We start from the raw sequence: 23,600 nt of genomic DNA, 5'->3' as shown, positions 1-23,600 counted from the left end.
ATTAGTGCCAAATAATAAACTAAACCAAATGAGACAAAACAAGAATGAGTGTTCATGCTCCCAGCAATGAACATACTGAAATGTTTATTAGTGGCATCATTATTGCCAATGTAATGAAGACAAGTTATATTCAGAAACAGAAATTGTTGTATAACACCAACTAACAAGTGGGATCAACAGAGACCCCAGTCAATAGAAATAAATATTATTTTCATTTGATTCAACAAATTAGGAAAAGACAGATTGCTACTAACTGTAAAGAAGACACATTGAGTTGTAGACAGGCATAGTTAGAAAACACTTGCATAAAGCTTTCAGTCACAGCCTTCATCATCAAAAGAGAAACACACACCATTCAATACACACAAGCAAGCACACCTCATGCACACATGACTGCCAACCCCAGCAGCTCGGGCCAGAATACACTTATCGCGTGGGATGCAAGCAGCAATTTGAAGGGGGTGGGGAAGGGGAAGGGATAGTCGTGAACAGGTGGAGAGAAACTCTGTCTGGTGGAGCGTGCAGAGACTAGAATGCCAACAGGTGCAGTGTCGGGAGGTTGTGGGGCAGGGAGGTGGGGAAAAAAGGAGTGAAAAAAGAGAGGAGTGGGCAAAGACAGGTGGGTGCATTAGCATATTGAAGCATATAAACAGGGTGGGAGACGAGAATTGGGAGAAGATAATATGAAAGAGAGTGTGGAAACTGTTGGGTGGAGGGTTTGGGGACAGTATGTTACTGTAGGTAGAGGCCAGGATAATTACAGGAGTGGAGAATGTGTTGTAAGGATAACCCTGTGGCACAACGTGTAGCTAAACATAACATACTTGATTTCAAAGGCTGCTTCACTATCTGAGCCATCTGGATCCTTCCCTCCTCCACCAGCTTTTCTGAACTGCACAGATGGGAGTTACCTCCCCTGGTGTAAGCCCGAGTTCTTCACTTACTTAGTTACTTATATACAAGAGGAGGAAGGGCAGCATCAGTCATAAATTTTTAATTAGTTTATTGCTCTCCTACTCCAGTCAATGACTCTCCTTCCACAACAACATACTTTGTCTGCCATACAAACAAAAACACTTGAGACAAATGCTTCATGGTTGTCAAGAAATACTGCATCTGGCTCTCTGCCTTGATCCACACCTTTCAGGGCGTCATGTGAAAAAAGTACAAGTTGAGTTTTGCATGGCCTATGTTTTTGTAATCCATGCTAGTTGGCATGCAGGAGGTCATTCTGTTCCAGATACCTCATTATATTCGAGCTCAGAATATACTCTTAAGATTCTACAACAAACAAAGGTCAATGATACTGAATGGTAGTTTCTTGGATCACTTCTGATACCCTTCTAGCAGACTGATGTGTCTTCTGGTTTATTCTAACTACTCAGCACAATTCATTCTTCAAGGGCTCTGTTGTATATTATGGTTGAAGCAGGGGCTAACTCAGCTGCAATTTCTGTATAGAATCTGATGGGGATTCCCATCAGACCCTGGGACTTTGCTCAGCTGTTGCTATTTCGGTTGTTTCTCATCCAGCATCCACGAGTCCTCAGACACTAAATTTCATGTCACTGATAGCCTTTACAAATGATCAAAATTTGTTTGTGTTTTGTGAGAGCTCTTATTTCTACTATTGTAGTTGTTGAACACTTAACAATTCCCCTTTTGACAACCAAACAACTTTATTTAGCGCCTTTCTGTCTGTACTCCCATGCTTTGTTCTACAACTAAAGTGCAGCAGTTGCTACTTCTTTAGAAGTTTCTGCTGGTAAAAATGTGTAAAGAAAGAAGACGAACATAGATAAATTACAATATAAATAGTTGTCACACATTTCAATAAAAACATCACATGCATTCTAACTGCTAGTAGGACATACACATTGGCACATAATAATTATTGTTGTTCCTTGCCCTGGGAAGACACAGGTGGTTATGTATTCTGCTAGATAATAACAGCCTAATGAAAGTATTGGAAGTATTGAAGTGAGTGTATTGAATAACATTTACAGAATGAACAATACTAAAACAGTACAGAATGAACACAAAATATTAAAATATGCAAGTTGCATGAATGTAGTATAAGAGTGGTGTAGACACTGTGAGAGAGGAGAAACAGCAAGAGGTATAAATTGTTTTAGTAAGAATACACCAATTACAATACAATGATTAATGACCAGAAATTAAAGCAGGCCTACACACAATATAAATTCTAATAATGTAAGTCCCCTCCCCCCCCCCCCCATGAACCATGGACCTTGCCGATGGTGGGGAGGCTTGCATGCCTCAGCGATACAGATGGCCGTACAGTAGGTGCAACCACAACGGAGGGGTATCTGTTGAGAGGCCAGACAAACATGTGGTTCCTGAAGAGGGGCAGCAGCCTTTTCAGTAGTTGCAGGGGCAACAGTCTGGTTGATTGACTGATCTGGCCTTGTAACATTAACCAAAACGGCCTTGCTGTGCTGGTACTGTGAACGGCTGAAAGCAAAGGGAAACTACAGCCGTAATTTTTCCCGAGGACATGCAGCTTTACTGTATGATTAAATGATGATGGTGTCCTCTTGGGTAAAATATTCTGGAGGTAAAATAGTCCCCCATTCGGATCTCCGGGCGGGGACTACTCAAGGGGACGTCATTATCAGGAGAAAGAAAACTGGCGTTCTACGGATCGGAGCAGGGAATGTCAGATCCCTTAATCGGGCAGGTAGGTTAGAAAATTTAAAAAGGGAAATGGATAGGTTAAAGTTAGATATAGTGGGAATTAGTGAAGTTCGGTGGCAGGAGGAACAAGACTTTTGGTCAGGTGAATACAGGGTTATAAATACAAAATCAAATAGGGGTAATGCAGGAGTAGGTTTCATAATGAATAAAAAAATAGGAGTGCGGGTTAGCTACTACAAGCAGCATAGTGAACGCATTATTGTGGCCAAGATAGACACAAAGCCCATGCCTACTACAGTAGTACAAGTTTATATGCCAACTAGCTCTGCAGATGATGAAGAAATTGAAGAAATGTATGACGAGATAAAAGAAATGATTCAGGTAGTGAAGGGAGACGAAAATTTAATAGTCGTGGGTGACTGGAATTCATCAGTAGGAAAAGGGAGAGAAGGAAACATAGTAGGTGAATATGGATTGGGGGGAAGAAATGGAAGAGGAAGCTGCCTTGTAGAATTTTGCACAGAGCATAACTTAATCATAGCTAACACTTGGTTCAAGAATCATAAAAGAAGGTTGTATACCCGGAAGAATCCTGGAGATACTAAAAGGTATCAGATAGATTATATAATGGTAAGACAGAGATTTAGGAACCAGGTTTTAAATTGTAAGACATTTCCAGGGGCAGATATGGATTCTGACCACAATCTCTTGGTTATGAACTGCAGATTGAAACTGAAGAAACTGCAAAAAGGTGGGAATTTAAGGAGATGGGACCTGGATAAACTGAAAGAACCAGAGGTTGTACAGAGTTTCAGGGAGAGCATAAGGGAACAATTGACAGGAATGGGGGAAAGAAATACAGTAGAAGAAGAATGGGTAGCTCTGAGGGATGAAGTAGTGAAGGCAGCAGAGGATCAAGTAGGTAAAAAGGCGAGGGCTAATAGAAATCCTTGGGTAACAGAAGAAATATTGAATTTAATTGATGAAAGGAGAAAATATAAAAATGCAGTGAATGAAGCAGGAAAAAAGGAATACAAACGTCTCAAAAATGAGATCGACAGGAAGTGCAAAATGGCTAAGCAGGGATGGCTAGAGAACAAATGTAAGGATGTAGAGGCTTGTCTCACTAGGGGTAAGATAGATACTGCCTACAGGAAAATTAAAGAGACCTTTGGAAAGAAGAGAACCACTTGTATGAATATCAAGAGCTCAGATGGCAACCCAGTTCTAAGCAAAGAAGGGAAGGCAGAAAGGTGGAAGGAGTATATAGAGGGTTTATACAAGGGCAATGTACTTGAGGACAATATTATGGAAATGGAAGAGGATGTAGACGAAGACGAAATGGGAGATAAGATACTGCGTGAAGAGTTTGACAGAGCACTGAAAGACCTGAGTCGAAACAAGGCCCCGGGAGTAGACAACATTCCATTAGAACTACTGATGGCCTTGGGAGAGCCAGTCATGACAAAACTCTACCATCTGGTGAGCAAGATGTATGAGACAGGCGAAATACCCTCAGACTTCAAGAAGAATATAATAATTCCAATCCCAAAGAAAGCAGGTGTTGACAGATGTGAAAATTACCGAACTATCAGTTTAATAAGTCACAGCTGCAAAATACTAACGCGAATTCTTTACAGACGAATGGAAAAACTGGTAGAAGCGGACCTCGGGGAAGATCAGTTTGGATTCCGTAGAAATGTTGGAACACGTGAGGCAATACTAACCTTACGACTTATCTTAGAAGAAAGATTAAGAAAAGGCAAACCTACGCCTCTAGCATTTGTAGACTTAGAGAAAGCTTTTGACAATGTTAACTGGAATACTCTCTTTCAAATTCTGAAGGTGGCAGGGGTAAAATACAGGGAGCGAAAGGCTATTTACAATTTGTACAGAAACCAGATGGCAGTTATAAGAGTCGAGGGGCATGAAAGGGAAGCAGTGGTTGGGAAAGGAGTGAGACAGGGTTGTAGCCTCTCCCCGATGTTATTCAATCTGTATATTGAGCAAGCAGTAAAGGAAACAAAAGAAAAATTCGGAGTAGGTATTAAAATTCATGGAGAAGAAGTAAAAACTTTGAGGTTTGCCGATGACATTGTAATTCTGTCAGAGACAGCAAAGGACTTGGAAGAGCAGTTGAACGGAATGGACAGTGTCTTGAAAGGAGGATATAAGATGAACATCAACAAAAGCAAAATGAGGATAATGGAATGTAGTCAAATTAAATTGGGTGATGTTGAGGGTATTAGATTAGGAAATGAGACACTTAAAGTAGTAAAGGAGTTTTGCTATTTAGGGAGTAAAATAACTGATGATGATCGAAGTAGAGAGGATATAAAATGTAGACTGGCAATGGCAAGGAAATCGTTTCTGAAGAAGAGAAATTTGTTAACATCGGGTATAGATTTAAGTGTCAGGAAGTCGTTTCTGAAAGTATTTGTATGGAGTGTAGCCATGTATGGAAGTGAAACATGGACGATAACTAGTTTGGACAAGAAGAGAATAGAAGCTTTCGAAATGTGGTGCTACAGAAGAATGCTGAAGATTAGATTGGTAGATCACGTAACTAATGAGGAGTTATTGAATAGGATTGGGGAGAAGACAAGTTTGTGGCACAACTTGACTAGAAGAAGGGATCGGTTGGTAGGACATGTTTTGAGGCATCAAGGGATCACAAATTTAGCATTGGAGGACAGTGTGGAGGGTAAAAATCATAGAGGGAGACCAAGAGATGAATACACTAAGCAGATTCAGAAGAATGTAGGCTGCAGTAGGTACTGGGAGATGAAGAAGATTGCACAGGGTTGAGTAGCATGGAGAGCTGCATCAAACCAGTCTCAGGACTGAAGACCACAACAACAACAATGTAAGTCCAAGCATTCTCTTAGGATGAAGAGTACAATAGGCACAAAACTGTAACACTAACAATACATTGCAATCCAAGTTTGTGGAGATGAATATGATCACTGAAGTTGAGGTCAAGGTGCGTGAGGCTGGTTAATTGGTTCATGCAAAACTACTCAGTTGTTACGTGATGATGCCCTAATAAGATGTAAACCACATAATAATGAACACCTAACAGTGGGGCAAAATGAAATTTGCTTTTATTTACTATTAATGATACATGCTTGAAACAAACAACAATATTCCAAAACTAATAATAGTGTGGTTACTGTTTCACAGATTCTGCGTACACAGAGCGATATATGGGCCTGCCTTCTGTCGAAGACAATTACGTTGGCTATGAACAAGCAAATGTAACAAACAGAGCTGGCAGACTGCAAGACAAAATGTTTCTACTCATCCATGGCACTGCTGATCACACCGTACATTATCAGCAAAGCATGTTGCTTGTAAGTGCTCTTACAAGAGAAGGAGTTCTTTTCAGGCACCAGGTAACATTATATATGTTGTGGTCTTTCAACAAGCCGTGTAGCGTAGTATACTGAACTTGTTGTTTATGGAGGTTTATTTGCTTATTTTTCTTTAATTCTCAGACAAATAAGTTTTTGCTGTTAACACTCAATTCTTAGACAAGAAACTTTATCCTGTTAAAACTCAAGAGCCTGTCTCCTTATTTGGGTTATTATCAATACTGTCATCACCTGTCCACCTACCTTCCTCCCTCCCCCTTACTTCATTTACTTTATTCTATTCATTCTATTGCTCAATGTAGATTATCATAAACTTTCTTTCTTACTTTATCACTCATCTTACCTGTAAAATAATTTCATAAATTCTGATAGTAAGTAGTTTCTACTATATTTCATGAATCATATTATTAGAGAGTTAGTAAATAACTAGAGGAGGTACTAAATTGAATCATAGAAAAAAGTAATTTAGGCACAGCTTGATTAAATGAAGGGACTGGTTAAGAGGACACATCACATCCAGAGGGAAAAAGAAGTTGCCTGATGGTGTGTGTGAGTGCATGTGATTGGGGATGGGGAGGGGGGCAGGCTTTTGTACAGGGAGACCACAGCTCGAGTACAGTAAACAGGTTCAAATGCATGATGCATGTACATTACAGTAGCTACACAGAGATGGAGAGACCCGTATAGGATAGACTATTGTGGAAATCTCCACAACAGTAACGTCAACAACATTATTTTTCCATTGCCTCTTAGTATTTGGTTCCAAATGAACTTGGATGATGTTGGCTTCAGATACATTGTACAATAAATTATGTACCTTTAGTCATTCCTGGCTGTTAGCTGTGGAGAACCAAGCACATGGAACACACCACCATTTTCATATATATGCCATTTTGTTGCTTTTAACTGAAATTTTGACTCCTTTCAAAAGCAACAGTGCAATGCACCTCTTATCTCACAATACTATATTGGACAGGGATGCATAGCCAACTTCGTCACTGCAACTATGATTTTCTAAAGTTACGCCTTGAAATGAGCTAGTTGAATTACTTTTTGCTCCATGCCTGCCAGGATAATTTTTTGTCTGTAATATCTGACCCAATATTTCTCATCCAGTTTCCTTTTACACAAGGATTTCATTACTCTGAGTGATTATTTATTCTAAATAGAAAAGGAACAGATTAATGAGAGTACTAATCATGACATATTTCCAGTAATTAGGGAACGCACACTGTCCAGAGAGATTCAGTAATCTTCGGTTTACAGTCTCACCACTATTTCACATGCCTACTCCCCATCAGTTTTTACTCTGATATATCAAATGGCTGGAAGATATTAATAAACTCAATGCAGATCCCAAGCTTTCCTTAAATGTAAACCTCAATCACCGTTTATTAGGTGTTGGAATACATTGTTCTTGACAACCTCTCAGGTCTACCATCTCAAAAATGACTGAACGACTGCATCGTTAATGGTTATACTCCTGTGGAGGCAGCCATTGTGCTTAGCTGGCTCAACAAAGTGAATTATTGGTGTTCTTTCATCTCTACTCAGTTTCGGTCATAGTCTTTCTCACACATTATAAGTCAAACTGGCATGGAATGTGGTATCTATATAGTTTTTGAAAGTCTTGAACATCCTTATCATTAAAAGCAGACATTTAAATCTCACTTATGGGAGTGGAACATATTCAATATTGTTTCCACGAGAGTTGACCAATTTTGTGGAGATTGGGCAGGCACAGGATGAATATGTGACCTATATTTTTTGTTTCTTGGTTTCAATGCAACTTACAGACACAACTGATTTTTATTTAACCTGGCAAGATTAAGACATTCAGGTCTCCTTTACAGCTAAAGAGATATCCTTGGATAATTAATAGAGTAATGTCCCAGTACATGACCTGAACATAGTAGAAGAGACTTACAGTCATGAATACATGGTATTACAGTAATGCCAGTCTCACTAACATTATATTAAATAATTTTCTCATAAGATGACGTCCCTGTTGAATAGAAGTATTGAATGCTAACATAAATGCATGGTAGCAATAAGAAGAAATCAAATCTGGAGAAGCTGACTGATCCAGGAAAAAGAGGGAAATAATGTGGTTAAGTTAGCATATGAGAAGGAATTCCTTTGAAATATTTTTCATTGTGAGGGATGATGGCAAAAGCCAAGGAAGAAAGATTCATTTTTAATGTTACATCAGTGACAAGCTCATTAGAAATAGAACACCAACTCAGATAGAGCAAGGATAGAGAAGAAAATTAACCATGTTATTTTCAGAGCAACTTTCCCAATATAGACTTAAGTATTTTAAAGAAATGTTATCCAAAAAACCCCACCCACACAATGGCGCATTATCATTCTTGAAACTCAAAGCTGTGCATAGCATGTGGGTTCTCTTCGTCCCAAATATGGTTTTTGTGGAAACTGAAAATATCTACCTTTGTGATTTTTGCTTTACTTGCCTGTGGTTTTTAAAACAGGGCTGCTTGACACAGTTCTCCAAGAATTATGTACCAAACATGATTCATGATAAAAATCAATTGGTTTTGCTGCATATAGGTTTACACATTTTGTCACAAAAAGAGCAGTTCACTTTCTCATGGAGATGCTCTTTCCATTGTTAGATGCTACAAGTGCATCAAAAAACGTTTTACTGTTAAATTTCCAAAAGTGCATTTTACAAGAAAAATCTGGCAGTGTATTGCTTTCATCCACAAATTCAAATAACTGTGGCAATAAAATCTTGGAAATTCCGGTTTACAAAGATTCATTCACATAGGGTATGTTCCATAAATCTTATCAAGGGTGTGGAATGTGTCCAGGACTGGAGGAGGTGAGCCTGACTCGGTTCAAATCTGCCTTGCAGGTTAACAACAAGGATTTGTGAGCCAGCCAGCCTGGATGTGGTTTCTAGGTGATTTCCCCCATCCCACTACATGAATAGCAGGCTGGTACCAAATTCCACTTCAGTTACATACAATACAAACATTTAGAACATGTTCTCATACTTACACAGAGGATTAACTCTAGGCACAGACAGATGGAGGGGGGGGGGGAATAAAAGCTTGATGGCCTTAGATATTTATTTCTCTTCAAACACTTCATCAGCAGCTGCACAACTAGTGGTAATCTACTGATGTTGGTAAGTACAGGAATTTTGAAGGCCTACTGACAGACATTCTTTACACTTATCACTTACATATGGCACAAGACTGGTGAGAAATTAGAGGAGGAGGGAGGGGGGAGGGGGTGGGGGAGGCGGGGAAGGTTTAGGTGATCGTAGGAGATAGTTCATGTTGTAACCTGCTATACACTGCAAAGTACTCTGCAGAATACAAGTTGGAGTGACACTGGTGTAGGAGCTGACATGTTTACCATCAAATGTTGCATGTTTTCCTTCCTGCCAGCTAGCATAAGAATAATTCAGTGCATGTTATTGTGGTTTCACCATAGTGGTGGAACAATAAGTTTCCATTCAGAATGCATTACACCTACTTGGTTCCTATGACAAACCCCAAAGTTTATGATGTCAATTCTGATGCACTCTTTAGACAGCTGTAGAACTTATAAATCATTAAAATCTATGTATTGCATTGTCATACTAATGTTAATATCCATTATTTGACAGACGTATCCAGATGAAGGAAATTCATTCTCTGGAGTAAAGCAGCATTTATATCGAGTCATGGAGGCCTTCTTTGATGACTGTTTTGGCCCTCTGGACTTTGAAGAATGGGAAATGGGCTCAAACTTGTTTTCTAGAAAGCCATGAAGAAGTCCACTGTTCTTTTTTTCATATCACCGTCCAGCTGTCATTGCCATTCTATGAGACTGACTTAATAATATGGACTGAAAAAATTATTTGGTAAAGAAGATCCCTTCAGATTCTTTTACTTGCTGACAGGGTTAGTATAGAATATTGACAAAATAATGGAGTAGGAAAATCCTACAGATGAACCTACCAAAACTTTTTTGTTGGCATTTGTTCATGAACCCGCAGTTAGACAAAATAACAAAACAAGACATCACATTTTTAAGTGGGAAGACTGATGATCCTTTAATAAAGTTGTTTCTCATCATCAAGGTCAGTAAATATTGTGCAACAGATAGCAGTTTTTTGAATGGAAGACAAGGAGAGTATAAATCTTTCAACAAAGACATTTACACAGTGCACACAGGAGATCATCATGGCTCTGTTATAATGTTTCTTTTTTACTTTCCAGACTCATAATTGTACCAAACATTAAAGTTTCACTTCTTGCATATTTTTGGTTAATTAAATGAAAATGAAACAACCTTTCTCAAAGTTCAGGAGTACAAATTGTTAATGCTTTAATAAAACTTACATATCTGGGAAACATGACAATGTTTTATCAATAATTTTCATTGCACCTCTACACTATAACTTTTAATTCTGTCAAACCATTATGTCAGATCATGAAAAATGCACGTAATAGATGATAATCATCAAACTGAAGACATGTCACAGGAAATCAAAAAGGAGAGATGAAACTAATTCCTCCAACAACTATGACATTATGATGGAACATTTCAATGTAGAAGCAGCTACTTTCAGTTGTAAAATAAAAGGGAAAATACATAAAGTTGAAATCTTCATATTACATCTAAATATGAAGTTCATCCATATCCTCTGGGAACACATATTTTAAAATAAAATGTACAGTGTGCATATTTTTGCCTCTGTTGATTTCAGTGTACATAAATTACATTGTATCAGAGTTACAAGTCACAATAGTACTTCCAGTTGTGCAGCTTTTTGCCTGAAATATTTCTAAGTAAGTCTGAGATGTGATAAAAACTTAATATATGACACCGCTGGTGAAGAAGCTATTTTGTTACCTCACTGGTGTAGAAATTATACAGTGTGGATACAAAATAGGTTCTTTCATACAATTATGTGCAAAGAAGCTGAATGTTATTTTTTTCTCCACCAAAACAGTCTTCTAATAAAGTGAATGTAGGACTAACATGTATGTGCATACTTTCTGATCCTGTGAACTGACAGTGATGTTACAATCAATAAAATTACTATGCAGAATTATTTCTGGCAACTTAACAGGATAATGGAAAGATCATGGATGGAAGACAAAAAATGGTAACAAAAATAATTTCACTGTGTATAGGTTACATTGAGAAGGCACACAAAAGAAGTATTAGTTGGTGTAGATCAGCCATCAAATGCGTATTCTTCATTTGAATATACATGTCCAGTCCTCTCCTCTTTCCTGATCCTCCACCTTATACATTTCTTATGTGTGTGTGTGTGTGTGTGTGTGTGTGTGTGTGTGTGAGAGAGAGAGAGAGAGAGAGAGAGAGAGAGAGAGAGAGAGAGAGAGAGAGAGGGGGGGGGGGGGAGGGGGGAGGTCTTTGCAGGTGCACTCCTACTGGGGAACTCTAAACCTATGAGCAAATATCATGGGATTAATACCATCTGTAAGAAAAATGAATACTGTAAGTCAGATAATTTGGAAATTAATACCTACGGTGATTGTACAAATGAGCGAGCATTTGTACAGTCAGAACTGAGGAGGTAAGATTCCCACTTTGGTAAGGAGACTGTCTACGAGCCTAGTCTGGATGGCTCCAGGGACCACTCTTATTCCACAAAGATGCACCACATCCAATAATTTCCAGTTTCTTTTGCTCTCTTTCATACGGGGTGTTCAAAAAGTCTCTCCACAGAGCCGTATGATTGTTAGCCAAGCGTGCCGTGCCGTATGATTGTTCGCATGGGTGGGTTACCTTCAAGTGGACTCTCCCAACATTCCACTGTTTCGTTTATCTCAGTAAAAATGAATATTCAGTAAATTAATAACTTGTATTTCACTGCACGTGCGGCTAACAAACATACAGCACTGCAGAGAGACTTTTTGAACATCCAGTATATGCTATATGTAAACTGTTGTACTTTTATTTTCCTGCATACCATTTAGAGACACCCCTCCCATTTCTTTCTGTTTATTCTGTTGGTCACTTCAAATATTGCTTAAAACCACAGTTTCATTTTGAGGCCATCTGACCTTTCTGTGAAAGATAGAGACTGCTACATTCAACATGTTAAAAACACATTTGTGAAGAATCTTCATAACAAATTCACTTCTGAACTTGCTGTTGATCTATCTCCTGGAAGAGTACTGAAACAATGTTATTTTTAGTTCCAAAATTAATTACCTTCTCAAAGTTTCACAAATAACTATCAATCATGATCACAAATTTTATTTATTTTTATGGTAACCAATTCCTATCATACACAGTCCAAATTCAGACCAATATGTATCTCCAATTAGTGAAATATGGAGTCAATACACAGGACCATTTAATGTACTAAGAGGCAACTGTCAACAGCAGGTAATGACAGGTGCCTCTTAGCGCCTACAAAGGCTCTGCGCACTGACTACACATTACCTATGGAGACATAGATTGGTCTGAAGATGGACTGTCTGTGACAGAAATCGGTTACCAGGAAAATAAACAAAATCTGTGATCTTGACTGATCATTCTTTGTTAAACTACGATACAAGATTTCATATGTTCTAGTTACGACTTCAAAAATTCTTGACGTTTACTACTGTTTTCTCAATACTTCTCATTGCGCTGTTGCCTTTTGGATACTTGATACAACTGTATACATCTTCTTCTCCTACAGTTGTTTCCGTTATTCTCCTCTCCATAGTCTATCACCTTATTATAATGTTCACTTTATGGATCATCAAATACAATTAATTTCGACATTTTAGCTATTAATTTGTAGTCCCTATTATCATTCATTCATGAATAGTACACAAACTTACTCTCTGACCACTCTGCGCAGTCAGTTACAATAATTCTGATTTTGTAGCATCGAATCTATTATCTAAAGAATCAAATATTTTGGACATAAAATAAAATCAGCATTTGTTTATCAGAAACAACCATTTGACTGTTGCTTTGTTTTCACATTACATTGATTGTATCAGCCTCTTTTTGTTGGTACAGCCATCACTTTTCCAGACAAATTAATGGTAGCTGTCTACTCTTCCAACAACTATCACATTTGCCAGAATAAAATCACAAGTTTAAATGCATTCCAGAGGTAATCCAGCTACTTTTCAACATCTACTTCTGAATCGTCTCTAGTGATGACAGTAAGCATGGCATCATCAGTTCATTCCAGTGTGACTGTGCACACTGAGTAATGATACCTGTGATGACAATAAAAAGTGAAGAGTGCAGTGAAGAGAAAAGAGAGATTAGGGTACAGTGCCCCACTGACAATACACTATTAGACAAAGAGTACAGGCTGTAGTAATTGGATAAGAATGTGGAAGTGAATAACCCATGATTTATGGAAAACATGAAAAACTTCAATCAGGATGGCCAAATGGGAATCTGAGCTCCCTCCTCCTGAATGCATGTCCGATTTGCAAACACACTACCACCTCGCTCAGTGCAAACCGGGTTTGTAGCTTATCACTACTGGTATGCTGTCTCAAACCTTTGACGCCCATTATAAATTAAATAAAAAAAAAGAAACTATTATCTGCTATTCCAAATACCATGTTTCATGGCCATCGTTCTCACTCTTGATCGTGTTCATAAATGAATGACTCAGAGCCATTGATACCGAATCCACAATTACATGGAAATCAGATATGCAGTACCAAAGCAACGAAGTCATAGCAAAATCAATGGAATGCAGAAATTTTAGCACTGGCAACATGTGTCAATACCAAAACACATTATTATAAATTTCTGCCACTATATGGCTCAATAAGGTCAAAATTTATTATTTTCTGGTTTAGGAATTGATTGTTCTCAGCAACCTCATGTTACTGTACCATAAATCAACTTCTCCTCCTCCTTTCTCCATCATTTTCAATCACAGCTTTTGTAGCCTCCAATTTAGATCACAAAGCCATTTAGTAACAGCTTCTTGAACACAGTAAAACACAGAGTAAATGACACATAGTCCATATGAGTTACTGATCCTGGGACTTTTCCAGGACTTCAAATGAAAACAATTGGAAGAAGCACAACTTGAATTACAGTGACGGGATCTATTTGTAGGCCAGGCTGAAATCAATCATTTGGCCAAAATGGAATCACAGTCCACCAAAGTAGAAGTCAACAGAAGTAGGCAGACATCACTATACTCAAGTCCTAAGCAAGCTCAGTCATCATGCACAAATAACACAATCAATCCAAAGACTATCCAAACATAACTGGTATATTACAGAGTCATTATGAATACTTAAATTGGTCATGAAGATGAATACATTAGCTATCAAACAGAAGTGAAAACTGGCCTGCAGCAGACTGGCTCAAATAACCTGGCTGATGAGCCCACGTGACCTGCCAGCTAGAGATGCTGTGCTGCTCAGAATGACCCAGCGGGATGTAAGTGTAATTATATTATTATATTATTTATCATGTGATGACAGGAGAAATACTAGATAAATGTTTACAAAAAATATATAAATATCTACACAGATACGCAAAATCTCAAGTTCATTGTGGGTTCACAGCTCTAAGCCCAGGTTTGAAGAGAGTTATCTCTAAATGTGATGTCAGGTTTGTAATTTACTTGTTTCTTCCCTAGATGGAAAGCTGATACAATGGTCTTTCGAGGATTTTGTTGGAGAGTTACATTTGAAGTATTCATCCGTTGTCTTCAGGTCTGATGTTACTGTTGCTTCAGCTGCCCTAAAGCTTTGATCCTAATTGATCAGAGCAATATCATCAGCATAAATAAATTTAATAGTCAGGGAAATTTTTCCAATGCCAGCCGAATTAGGGCATTGAAATTAATCAATGATGCGAGTTGAAAATTTGTGCCGGACTGGGACTCTAACCCCAATGCTTCACTTCTCTACAACAGTTGCCTTAACTGCCTCAGCCACCTGGACATCCTTCTTAACCAATCAAAGTTTAAAGTTTCTCTGAATATTGATATTCACAGCAGCCACTGAATCATAATAGTATGTGATATCTGTTCTGTCAGGCACATTAGACACAACAGACACCACACACATGTATGTAATATAAATATTGGACTTTATTTCTGGAAGGAATATGCTTACTAATTAAAAAGGAGTGGGGTAAAAACAGAACCATGAGGGAAACCACTATTTATCTTGTGAACTGTCCTTTTAGAGTTCTCTGAGTAAACTTGGAAGTGTCTATTGTTCAGCATGTTACCAAATGGAGTGGTTAGTTTTTGACATGGAATGGATGGTGAATCTGAACGGGAGTCTGTCACCCCAAATGGTATCAGAGGCTGCAGTTAGATATAAGAAGACCCCCATGTTTATCTTCTGTTTCTCAAAGCCATTTCTGATATAAGTTGCCATTGCTAGAACCTGTTCCTCACATCCTTTTCCTGGTCTACACCCAGCTTGCTCTTTGCTCTCTGGGGACATGTTTATTGATGGCTGAGTAAATTCTGTTACGGGCTTCAATGTGACACTAAGGAGAGCAATGGGGCAGTAGTTTTCAACTTTGGCTTGAGTACAGCAATGGCGTTAGTTTTCTTGAATAGCTGAGGAAGGTGTCCCGAAAAAAAGAAGCCCTCTGACAGTAGCAGGACCACAGTGCAACTGAAACTCACAGTAAATACCACCAATGCCTGCTGCCTTTCAAGGTTTCACGTTCTTTATTGCTTCTGTGGCCTCATCCTATTGAAATGGATTGGAAAAAGCCACAGAAGCTATAAAGAACATGAAACCTTGAAAGACAGCAGGTGTTGATGGTATCTTCCCTGAGTTTCTGTAGCACTGTGGTCCTACTATGGTCAAATGAGGCCTATCAGCAATATGGCATCACCCATTGATACTTTCTGCAGGATTACGATAGTAGCCACATTAGAGTCTAAGAGGAAGCATTTTTAATAACTTTCTCAGTGTGACCATCAGAATTTACTCAATTAGAGAGTTAAACAATTTACTGTTGCATAAAGAGCTATATTTAATAAACAAATTCAAGAATTTTGTGTGTGCCACACAATTTTAGTAAATTTTTGAGATATAAGTTTTCATATAATTGAGCATTTAATAACAGGAAATGTCTACAATCCTCGCATACCATTCTTTCTCAGAAAGAGCTCTTCATTATATCTCTGTAGCAATTAGATCCACTGATAAATTCTATCAAGTACAATTGTAAACTGTGGACAGAGGTCACTTCCAATGCTAACACAATACAGATGATCGTGTATCATTTTTCAAGGTAATGCTAACAAGTTGATGCAGCAGGCAATTGTTTGTTATGAAACACAAACATTATACAAAGAACTGCCTCACATGCACTTGTCATTCAAGACTTTCTTCTGGCTGAAACACTAATTTTGAACTAGTTGATCCTTATCTAAATTAATCATCACAGGATCGTCTATCATCTATACAATTGTTACTCAAAGGGTCTCAATAAGCCTGGATAACAGACTGCTCATTGTACAGGATCTTAAAAAATATTTAACACTGATAATTTTGAAAAGAAATTTTCAGGTGTAGCTTAGGTAGACCACTTATATCCCAAATTTTCTGGAGCAGTTCATTTTATTTTAGAAAACACCTAGCTTTGTGTGTAGGGAAGAGGGTGGGAGATTGTGTTGCACTACTCAGTGGATAGATGCTCTAAGATTCATTGCAGGAACAGTACAGTTTAAGATACCTACATTATTTTACATTTAATTCCTTTTCATATCTTGTCAGTTTTGTAAAACAATTTAAAATGCCTCAGTATTTTGGTATCAATAACACCATGTCTTGCTAGTTTCAAATAGGAACTTTCTGCAACATGAAGAAAACCGAAGGACTTACATTTGAAAATATTTAATATTTCACAGTGCTATTTTTGTCCAGTTTCTATGGTTATCAATGTGTACCCACACTTGCACACACTCGGTGTACTGCTTCCTCATCCTTTTACTCTCTCCTGCTCTTGACTCCTAGCCTTGTGTTACTTTTCGTTTAATCCCTGAACAGTCCCATTTTTTCTGACCATTTATCCTGATGAATGTGTTTCCAAAAGATATGTTTATGATCCTTTCCCAAACTCTTGGTGGCTGGTAAGCATAAGTTTTTTTTTTTTTTTTTCCTTTTTGTTCAGGGGATTATTTTATTTAAAGATAATTCACTTGAAGTGTATTTGACTGAAGAAAAGTACATCTGTCCTTTTCAAGAACAATTGTTATGCACTATAATAGAATACATTTTTAGTACGATTTTAGCTTTGTAAGAATGAGATATAACTTCAAGCATTTCACTCACATTGACGGTAATTGCATTTATATTATACCTGTCATGATTTGTTTCTACTCCATGGTATAAATGAGAACATCGGGGTATATTGTGCCAATTCTTCTGTAACATTAATATCCAAAGTGCACTTTCGGGTAACACAAATTATGTGCAAAAATAAAATATCAAATGAATACTATGTTTATCAAAGAGTCCAGAAGCAATCATTAATTCATGTGTGTTTTCTCTGAATCTGTGTTCTTACACACCCAGTTTCTGCTGTCAATACACTTTACACCGTGTGTTTCTGTTCCAGTACAAAATAATGAGACTGTAAAATTATATTCTACTTTAAGATATTGTTTAAATGACTGATGTATGTATTTTATTATAATATTTAAATTAATAATGCTTAATACCCATTTCTGATTTTGAAGTATCTTTCTTATTCTGCTTTCTTCAAAACTCAAGTTTCCAATTTTCATGCTATTGTAAATGTAAATCTGGCCCTCACCATCCTACTTCCCATCATCGTATATCTTTGCAAGTTTCATCCATGTTTTGGCTTTCTACTAAAGATTTCTTAGTTTTGTTTTTCAAATAACACTTGATTTAATTACAAAATGAAAATATAAAAAATGAACTAATATCTCTAGTCAAAAAGCGAAACAAGCTGAAATTGAAAGGTAAGTGCAAAACAAACACGTATCTACGGTAATTGAGATTCCAAGTATTTGCAGTATAAGAAAAGGCACTCTGAAAGTTCTGAAAAAGTAGATCAAATTCCTAGTTGCCATTACAGTTACCTTCACACACTCTCAATCTGCTTATTGTAGACTTCATAGTATGCCTCCTTGAAAATGTTTTGAAGGCAGGCACAGAGATTCTGGGGGCTAAAAGCAGTACTATGCATTGTTTCATTTTTGAGATGATAAACCTCTACTCTACATTCTTCAAAAAATGCATATCTTTTGGATGGTCTGTGAGCAGAATCATTACTGCAATAGGAAAAACAGAGTCCCTGTAAATCCATTGTTATTCCATTTTTTAGGAAAGAAATGCATAATCTAGCTTAACGACTGGTAGCCACTTCCACATCACTAACATCTCTGCTATGGATCCATTTAAAGCGAAGAAAAAATAAATTGCCCTTTCAGTTTTGGTACAGTGATACCATCAGACATACTGATGACTTCCACTTCGTCTTTGTGGTAGAGCCACCATTGGTCAAAGACTATAATGTTAAATCCCAACTCTCACTTTTAACAGCTACACCTGTCAATCTTTCCCATAGACATGCTTTCTTTTCATGGGTCCTATAGGAATGCTTTCTGTTCCTGGATTAAATACTGTTATAGCCACAAACTGTAACTCAAAAGTTCAATAAATTTACTGGCAAGTGCAGATGTAATTCTCACCAATCATTGTCTTAACTTCTCTCTGTCAACTACGTCAAATGCAGTGACTTAAGGGAACTTGCACGTGAGTAACTGTCAAATCAATTTTTTAATTTTTGTATTTAAAAAATTTTCTGTAGTTTTCTGAACGAGAAAAAGTTTACTTTCAGGAAAATGGACCACAGAAAGTACCAAAATCAGAGGAATTTCAACATGGCTACATGCACCACAAGGTCCCAATGGTACACACTCAGTTCTGTTAAAGATATAGTTTTGCTCTCATTTATTTTGTTTATGACTTTTTATTCCCCTAAGTTGGCTAACGTGTGAAATCTTTACAGTTGTTTATCTTTAATAATAATAATAATAATAATAATAATAATAATAAACAAGACAAAAGCTATAAATACTTATGCCATACCAATATTGACCTACTCATTTGGAGTAGTGAAATGGAGTAACACAGACCTAGAAGCACTCAATACACTTACACGATCACAATGCCACAAATATAGAATACATCACATACATTCAGCAACAGAAAGATTCAAATTAAGCAGAAAGGAAGGAGGAAGGGGATTTATCGACATAAAAAACCTACATTATGGACAGGTAGACAATTTAAGAAAATTCTTTCTAGAACGAGCAGAAACTAGCAAAATACACAAGGCAATCACTCATATAAATACATCGGCTACACCACTGCAATTTCATAACCACTTCTACAACCCTTTAGATCACATAACATCAACAGATACGAAGAAAGTAAATTGGAAAAAGAAAACACTTCATGGCAAGCACCCGTATCATCTAACACAGCCACACATCGATCAAGACGCATCCAACACATGGCTAAGAAAAGGCAATATATACAGTGAGACAGAAGGATTCATGATTGCAATACAGGATCAAACAATAAACACCAGGTATTATAGCAAGCATATTATTAAAGATCCCAATACCACAACAGGTAAATGCAGACTTTGTAAACAACAAATAGAAACAGTAGATCACATCACAAGCGGATGTACAATACTAGCAAATACAGAATACCCCAGAAGACATGACAATGTCGTAAAAATAATACATCAACAGCTTGCCTTACAACATAAACTTTTAAAACAACAAGTTCCTACATACAAGTATGCACCACAAAATGTACTGGAGAATGATGAATACAAATTATACTGGAACAGAACCATTATAACAGATAAAACAACGCCACATAACAAACCTGACATCATACTCACCAATAAAAAGAAGAAATTAACACAACTAATCGAAATATCCATACCCAATACAACAAATATACAAAAGAAAACAGGAGAAAAAATTGAAAAATACATCCAACTGGCTGAGGAAGTCAAAGACATGTGGCATCAGGATAAAGTTGACATCATACCAATTATACTATCAACTACAGGAGTCATACCACACAATATCCACCAGTACATCAATGCAATACAGCTACATCCAAACATGTATATACAACTACAGAAATCCGTAATTATTGATACATGTTCAATTACCCAAAAGTTCCTAAATGCAATATAACACATACCGTACAGTTAATAGGAAGTGACGCTTGATCAAGGTCCGCGTCACTTTCCATTCTTAACCAGACTTAACGTCTGAGAAAGTAAAGAAATAATAATAATAATAATATTTATTCAACATCGAATAATCAAATACAATCCCTAGAAATAATACAGTTTCAGGACATCATACAGATTATTCTTCTGAATATGTCAGTTTATAAATTACAAACTAAAGATTTGTTTGTATTAATAAATTTTACATTTTGATGGATTTTACATTTGGTAGTATACAATCACGATATTACAAATATTGTTTTTATCAATATTATATTAGTTGTAGGTTACTTAAAACTATGAGCTTGACATACTTATGAAGCACTTTTCATTGTTATTGTTGTTGTTGTTGTTGTGGTCTTCAGTTCTGAGACTGGTTTGATGCAGCTCTCCATGCTACTCTATCCTGTGCAAGCTTCATCATCTCCCAGTACCTACTGCAACCTACATCCTTCTGAATCTGCTTAGTGTATTGATCTCTTGGTCTCCCTCTACGATTTTTACCCTCCACGCTGCCCTCCAATGCTAAATTTGTGATCCCTTGATGCCTCAAAACATGTCCTACCAACCGATCCCTTCTTCTAGTCAAGTTGTGCCACAAACTTCTCTTCTCCCCAATCCTATTCAATACCTCCTTATTAGTTACGTGATCTACCCACCTCATACGGATATAATACTCGTCTAGGGAATAAAAAGGGTTTTCTATTAGAACTCTTTTTAGCTGATCTTTTAATTTGTTAGTAGGAAGGGCTGTGAGACTTTTTGGTAGGGCATTGGCTAGCTTCAGCCCAGCACGAAGTGCATTTTTTTTCATATAAAGCTGTTCTGTGGCTATTTACATGGTATCTGAACTTTTGCCTTTTATCATACTGGTGCAGGCCACAGTTGAAATTTGGATTTATTGTTTTCACAAGCAATATAAGTTTCAATATGTATACACCTATAATGGTAAGCACACCTAATTTTGGGAACATATTCCGACATGATTCTCGAGGTTTGGCACCACAAATAATTCTGATAACTTTTTTCTGTAGTATTAATAATGTACTTAGGTTGGCTTGAGTTGTTGCACCCCATATTTCTACAGCATAGTTTAAGTTTGATGAGAATAGGGTATGATAAGCAGTTTTTTGTACACACATGTCCTTACAATATTTACTAATCATATTTATAGCAAACAAATTCTTCGACAGCTTACATGCTAAGGAATCAATATGCATGTCCCATTTGAGGCTGTCCTGGATTGTAATTCCCAAGAACTTTGTCCATTTTTTCTTTTTTACAATGTCATTTCCTATGGATAATTTCATGTCAAATTCTATTTCTTTCCTTGTGTTAAATTCCATGATTGCAGTCTTTGAAGCACGTACATTTAGATGGCTTTCATTAAAATATTTGACTATTTCATTAGTTACACTGTTGCACTGTACCTCCAGACTCTCATAGTCTTTGTGTTTACACACTACTGATGTGTCATCTGCATACAATATTTTTGTGCAGTTAGGAGAACAATACCGTACATCATTAACATAAATCAAGAAAAGAAGGGGTCCCAAGACAGAACCTTGAGGCACTCCATATTTGATATCAGTAATTTTAAATTTGTAAGACCCACTGTTTGTTTTAAGCAAGACAAATTGTTTTCTATTGCTCATATACGATTTTATTAGCTCATAGCCAGTTCCTCTGATACCCAGGTTCCACAGCTTGTCAAGTAATATGGTGATGTTGACACAATCAAAAGCTTTTTCTAGATCAAGGAACACTCCAGTTACATACTCCTTGTTCTCTATGGCCATTATTATTTTGTCTATTAATTGTGCTGCTGCTACTGATGTTGACTTGTTTTTCATAAAGCCATTCTGATTTTCAAATATTAAATTATGTTGACTCAGGAACGTCATTAGTCTTTTATTTATACAGAGAGTTTAGTCATTGTTTTCTGTTGTTTTGGTGCAAATATTTTTTTACAGTGAAGTAATTGTGTGTGCGAGTTTCTTATTACGTGCGTGAGCTTCTTATTCCACTTGAAAGCAATGGGAAGAATTAAGAAGTTCGGTGTTAAACAATGTAAATCTTATGGAAATCGGTTCACCAAATGGATTAACTGTGCTAATACTGAAACACAATGTGATACAACACTTGAATCAGCTTCAACTACTCCAAGTGTTTTGAAGCTAAAACTGAAATATTTGGACAATGGTCTTGACAATATTAATGATGATAATAGAGATATGCCAACTATTGATTCAGGTTGTTTAATTGTTGAACTCTCTGCTCTATTTGAACTAATAAATAAAGCTTTGCAGTGTAAGGAATGTGGCAATAGTGGTGTGAAACTAGTTGAGGAAACCATGCTGCTCCTAAGAGGAAGTAATTCATATGGTGGGCAAGTTGTATTTGTGCACCACCACCTTGAAAGACAAACTCATTGTAAAATGTTGACTGTAGTGCTGGGGAATTGGTCAGACTATCCTGTCCCTAAAAAACACGTCCTTCAAATTACAATCAATAGCAGTGAGTAATACCCTACATCTGTACACGACCCTGTCCAAAACATTACAGACACATCTCCTTGTTGAACTCGTGGAACAGAGGGCCTGAAACATTTGTAGCTACCTGGCCATCCCCACAGTCTTCTATGATAACCATCAAACATCAGACAAATCCTGCACTTGTAAATGGAAAGTTCCTGACACCATTAATCTATTTTCAATTCCAGAGCATCTTCACACAAAATGGTGCTGTGTAGGCAGGGGTATGGTGCTGTTATTTGGAATGGAGGTCCAGAGACCAAATTGATCCCATGGGGACAGTTGCATAAGTGTGTCAACATTGCCCTCTCAGTTGCCACCATAAAGACAGCGGGCACTTGTTGCATTCTCCTCGCAATACACGCGAGCCATAATCTGTAGGTAGGAGGTAATTAGTTGGTGTTGCTGACCATGAGTAGCCAATACTAGAAAGATTTCAGCATTTTTGGGCTGTGATAATGGTTGATTTTCAAATAAAGTTGCTGTGGTATATACTATTTCACTGTCAAGTTCTCGTGCTGTAATGTAATAAAATAAAATTTTTTATTTGTTTTGTGACTATTAGTGTAATGTAATAAAATAAAATATGAGCCATGGCTTATACAAAGAAGAAACACACATTAATGCAATGGCTCAGCATAAAAGAGAAATAACTAATGTAGGAATATTATTAACAGTGTAATATGTTGTTTAATTTAGCCCGACGTGTATGAGCACTCGGTAAACTAGCTCAGTTCTCAGGGTAGTTATGTAATCGTTGAAAATTAATTGTCCTTTTCTAATTTATCCAACACTA

General features: G+C 37.1%; 2 protein-coding genes across 3 annotated transcripts in view; one reads left to right on the top strand and one right to left on the bottom strand.

Moving 5' to 3' along the window:
- Window positions 1-10,649, top strand: part of LOC126195301 (inactive dipeptidyl peptidase 10-like) — a 358,542-nt gene extending 347,893 nt beyond the window's left edge. Inside the window, exons 16-17 of the mRNA XM_049933856.1 lie at window positions 5,842-6,053; window positions 9,673-10,649. Of these exons, the coding sequence (XP_049789813.1) occupies window positions 5,842-6,053; window positions 9,673-9,816 (356 nt within the window). The 3' untranslated portion in view covers window positions 9,817-10,649. The remainder of the gene's footprint in view (window positions 1-5,841; window positions 6,054-9,672) is intronic.
- The window catches only part of LOC126195303 (endonuclease G, mitochondrial), a 76,869-nt gene that overhangs the window by 3,981 nt on the left and 49,288 nt on the right, over window positions 1-23,600 (bottom strand). The window lies entirely within an intron of this gene.

The sequence above is a fragment of the Schistocerca nitens genome, chromosome 7 (assembly GCF_023898315.1).
Source record: "Schistocerca nitens isolate TAMUIC-IGC-003100 chromosome 7, iqSchNite1.1, whole genome shotgun sequence".
Taxonomy (NCBI): domain Eukaryota; kingdom Metazoa; phylum Arthropoda; class Insecta; order Orthoptera; family Acrididae; genus Schistocerca; species Schistocerca nitens.
The sequence above is the reverse complement of the archived record's forward strand: the minus strand, read 5'-3'. Positions and strand labels throughout refer to the sequence as shown.